The sequence below is a fragment of the Malania oleifera genome, chromosome 2 (assembly GCF_029873635.1).
Source record: "Malania oleifera isolate guangnan ecotype guangnan chromosome 2, ASM2987363v1, whole genome shotgun sequence".
Classification (NCBI taxonomy): domain Eukaryota; kingdom Viridiplantae; phylum Streptophyta; class Magnoliopsida; order Santalales; family Ximeniaceae; genus Malania; species Malania oleifera.
In genome coordinates, this window is record NC_080418.1 from 118,579,166 (window position 1) to 118,583,348 (window position 4,183).

Below are 4,183 nucleotides of genomic sequence, written 5' to 3' on the forward strand. Positions count from 1 at the left end.
TGATTATTAAGTGCTGTGCATGATTTGAAATTGATTTAGGAATTGTTAAATGCTGAGATTGATTGGAGGATACTGAGATTGATTTAAAGTTTCTTATGGATATTGTGAATGATTTAATTTTCATTGAAATTTCAAGTTCTGAATTAATTCAATTGACCGAGATTATTTCATATTAATTTGTTGATTGTTTGAATACAATAAGAGTATTTTCTTGGTTAAATTTGTTGGGATTGTTTGATATTGAAATATTCATTGATTAAATACAAGATCAATATTTGTATATCTTATCGCCTATTTAAATCTGCTTGAGATAAAATAAGGCTTGTATTTCAATTATGTATATTTAAAAATTGTTCATTGGTATAGTCGTTTGGTGATTAGTTGTTTGTGGTGATTAAGATTATTTAAAGGGGACATGATAAATTAGTATTAAAATAAATCAAGCTTCCGCGCATTAAACTTAAAATACTTAATTCACCCCCCTCTTGGGACTACACCATCACTTTCATTGTCTATGGAGAGTGGAAGAAAAATAGGAGGACGAGACTTAGGTTTTGAAGCTCGAACTTAACAGCAGGTGAAGCACCTCAAGCATGTAGTGTTCAAGGCTCGGTTGCAGGTTGGTTTTGGCAGATACTAGGGTTTAAGAACCTATAATAGATTTCACAAGGTAGGCCTTTATATCCTTACTTCAGTCTTCAATTTTTTAGGTTCCATCATTTGCCTCTTGGCTTGATTCCGTTTCATTTTATTAGCTTCTTTTGCGTATGCATGCATTAATTATGAGTTTAGGGAGCTGCGTAGCTGTTTGAAGCCTAAAGCGACCACTAAACAACCATGTTGAACGTTAGGATATTGAATGAGGGTTGTATTGGTGATATGGAGATCAAGGGAGAATAAGGGAGTCACTGGCTTTGCTTTGGGTCAATGGCAACTATTAGAGGTCACTAGAGTTAGGCAATAGAGGCAATGTGGTCTAAAGGGTGGGGAGGAGAGGTGAGCTGCATGCATAAAGGTCACCTTTGAGGGATTATAATGATTTTTAGGGCTGCTGTAGCTAAGGTTTCGGCAGAAACACTAGTTCCTTATTAAATGATTGATTTCAATCAAAGATTTAATCTAGATCATCATTAAGCCTTGGTTGCCAATTAGGAGATTTTTCAACTCTTTCCCTATTAAATATTTGACTTGAATCAAGGATTCAATCTCGCTCCATCTTTAAACCTAGATAGCTAATGAAGAGATTTTTCAATTCCTTATTAAATGGTTTAACTTCAACCAAAGATTCGATTTCCATCTTGATAAAATCCCGATTTCCAATCAAGAGAGTTTTCAAACGCTCTCCGCATTTTGCAATGAATTGAAACTTCAATTTAGTTAACGATTCAAGAGATATGACTCAATTAACAGAACCATACCTAGTCCTAGCTAATGTAGGCTACACTTGCAACTCAAATGATAAAAAACAAAAAATAAAAAAAGATATCGTATTTTTCACAACAAGCCCTTAATCGATGCGCGAGAGATTGAAATTTAGACATTCATTTGAATTTGTATGGATTGAATAAATTATGATTTAAATTATATTCATTAAATTAGAATTTAATTTGAGCCTAACTCAAATTTTAAGAAGTTGAAGTCGAATCAAGTTTGAGTTGAACAATTTTGATAAAGATCACGTTTGAGACAAACAACTCGATTACGTATAGAATTAAGTTGAATTTTGACATGGAATTTTTAAATCAAGTTGAGTCCAAATACCCCTTGTCAATCGGATAACAAGAAAGGACATCCATCTCATTGGCCTCCATGGCAAGGTGAACCATAGCAATTGGGGGGAGACAGAGGTGGTGGAAAGACGGCTGCGCAGGGGAACCAAGCAGGCTGACCAGTTCAACGCTGCTCCCTAGGGGGGTTTTCTATTACGAGCGCAACGCTCAAACCGCGTGGAAGTTTCCACGCTCTCACTTTTCTACTTTCACTCGGCAAACTCTCCCCCTCCATCAATTCTACTGCCCCACCTTTAAATACAGCCCCGCGCCAACGAAACCAATCTAAAGCACTGCCCCAAAAAGGCCCAACCACATAACCAAAACAACACAGCAATGAACGCAGCAATGCAGCAACTCCCCATTGGCTATCGCTTCTTCCCGACTGAAGAAGAGCTCGTCTCCTTCTACCTCCACTACAAGCTCCAAGGCACCGAACCTGCCGACGTCCACCGTGTTATCCCCCACGTCAACATTTACGACTTCGAGCCTTGGCACCTTCCCCGTGCGTAGCCACTTAACTAGCTATTCCTTCTTTTTCGACATCCTTTTTAAGAATTAAGTGATAAATTCCATTCTACTATCTCTAAATATAGTTTTAAATTTGGCGCAGAGCTTTCGGGGGAGTTGTGTCACGGGGACACGGAGCAATGGTTCTTCTTTGCACCAAGACAGGAGAGGGAGGCCCGCGGCGGGAGGCCCAACCGGACCACCCCTTCCGGCTACTGGAAGGCCACCGGCTCCCCCAGCTACGTCTACTCCTCCGATAACCGGGTGATCGGCGTCAAGAAAACCATGGTTTTCTACAGAGGGAAAGCCCCGACCGGCCGGAAAACCAAGTGGAAGATGAACGAGTACAGAGCCATTAACCATGATTCTTTACCCACTTCATCAAACGCTCCTGCACCCATTCCGAAGGTACAATTGATTCATATACATATATTGACAAATAACTAAATTAAATTAAATTAAGTTAATCATTTTATTTTTACATATTCGTTGTACTTTTCTCTCTATGGAATGTAGCAGTTAAGGTATGAGTATAGTCTGTGCCGGGTGTACGTAGTGTCGGGAACATTTCGAGCATTTGATCGGCGGCCGTCCGACGCGGGGGCAAGGGGAGAGAGCATGTTGCTGAACCAACAGGTTCTTCAAGGTTCGACATCGGCTTCTGTGAGCGCTCTAGCAGCGGCGGCGCCGGAGAAAACAAACTCACCGGAAAGTTCTTGCTCAGGGGCAAACTTTAACCATGCCCCTCTCCCGGGAGCAATTGCAGCAAGTAGCAACTGGGAAATGGGGAATGCTGCAGAACAAATATGGGAATATTGGGAATCGATGGAACTGGATTGGTTGTAAGTGAAGCCAATCACATTAAAATTCTGTGAAAATAATTGTAACATAAAATTGTCTTAACTTTGTTCGAGTTTTATAAAGTTTTTTTATAATGTTTAATTCAAAATGTTCTGTACAATTTCGATAACTATCCGAAATATGATGTAGAAATAATACAATGTAAGATTATTTTCTGCAATTCAACTTAGGGGACGGGGGATTGAGAAGTTAGACTCTGGATTAGTTAATGATTAATGTCAAAAAATAATTAAATTAAATAAATAATAGATGAGACACATTAAGAAAATCGAATCCAGCGATATTCTGATGATTATCTTGTTGACTTCCTATAAAGTCCTCTCACGTGTACTTGATAATCAAATTAAATAAATGAATTATTTGTGGGTGTCATATTGAGGCGATCAGGATTTTTTCTTCCATAAAACGAAAAATAAAAATAATGAGGACAATAATCAATATTTTGGAAAATCCATTTGGATGGTCCACTAACTGGACAAAAGAGTGATGCCACATTCCCATCATTCTCACATCCAATATCAAATTAGGCAGAAAATTATAGTATGTATACTTGCTCTGCTACCGCGTATTAGTGACAGTCAACGATTATTACTAAGAATTGAAAATTTTACTTATAAATTTGTTTCATACAAAAAAAAGTAAGGTAAAAAGAAGCATACTTATATACATGGTTGATCCTAAACTTTAATAAATTTAAACTTTTGAATCAAGTTGGTACTCACTTTTATCTATTAAACCCATCCATGAATTCCTTCAATGCTAATAAGTGGTATCTGAGCCAATGATTCATAATTCGTGGTAAACGACATCGTAAAGTTAAGGTATGAAGTTAATTCTCTTAACATGCTAATAGTTGGAGGATCAAGAGTGTGATTGAAACCAATAAGAATCATCTAAGCTTCGTAGATGGATCTGAATAAGGTCAAAGCATGGTTTGGGGGTACGTGGAATGTAATTTGAGGCACGTAAGGTGTGGAAATAAGACTCACTTGAGTAACTATTGGGAAAATGAATTCGTTCTCACGAGGGAGAGTTTTTGTTTA

The 4,183-nt window shown here is 37.9% G+C and overlaps 1 protein-coding gene across 2 annotated transcripts; it reads left to right on the forward strand.

The window, feature by feature from the left end:
* Window positions 1-2,002: 2,002 nt before the first annotated feature.
* On the forward strand, window positions 2,003-3,300 carry LOC131149807 (NAC domain-containing protein 90). Of its 2 annotated transcripts, none has more exons than XM_058100568.1 (3): window positions 2,003-2,274; window positions 2,383-2,687; window positions 2,799-3,300. In XM_058100568.1, the coding sequence occupies exons 1-3, from the start codon at window positions 2,106-2,108 to the stop codon at window positions 3,123-3,125; spliced, it is 801 nt and encodes a 266-aa protein (XP_057956551.1). In that variant the 5' UTR covers window positions 2,003-2,105; the 3' UTR covers window positions 3,126-3,300. The 2 variants fall into 2 exon arrangements, with proteins under 2 accessions (XP_057956551.1, XP_057956550.1); XM_058100567.1 differs by having other exon boundaries at window positions 2,058-2,274; window positions 2,796-3,300.
* The last annotated feature ends 883 nt before the right edge of the window (window positions 3,301-4,183 follow it).

Excerpts from the sequence above, each read along its gene's own strand:
- LOC131149807 (XM_058100567.1), top strand. The coding sequence starts at position 2,106 with ATGAACGCAGCAATGCAGCAACTCCCCATTGGCTATCGCTTCTTCCCG. Across the intron at positions 2,275-2,382 it reads CGAGCCTTGGCACCTTCCCC|AGCTTTCGGGGGAGTTGTGT; the intron begins GTGCGTAGCCAC and ends AATTTGGCGCAG. Across the intron at positions 2,688-2,795 it reads CTCCTGCACCCATTCCGAAG|CAGTTAAGGTATGAGTATAG; the intron begins GTACAATTGATT and ends TATGGAATGTAG.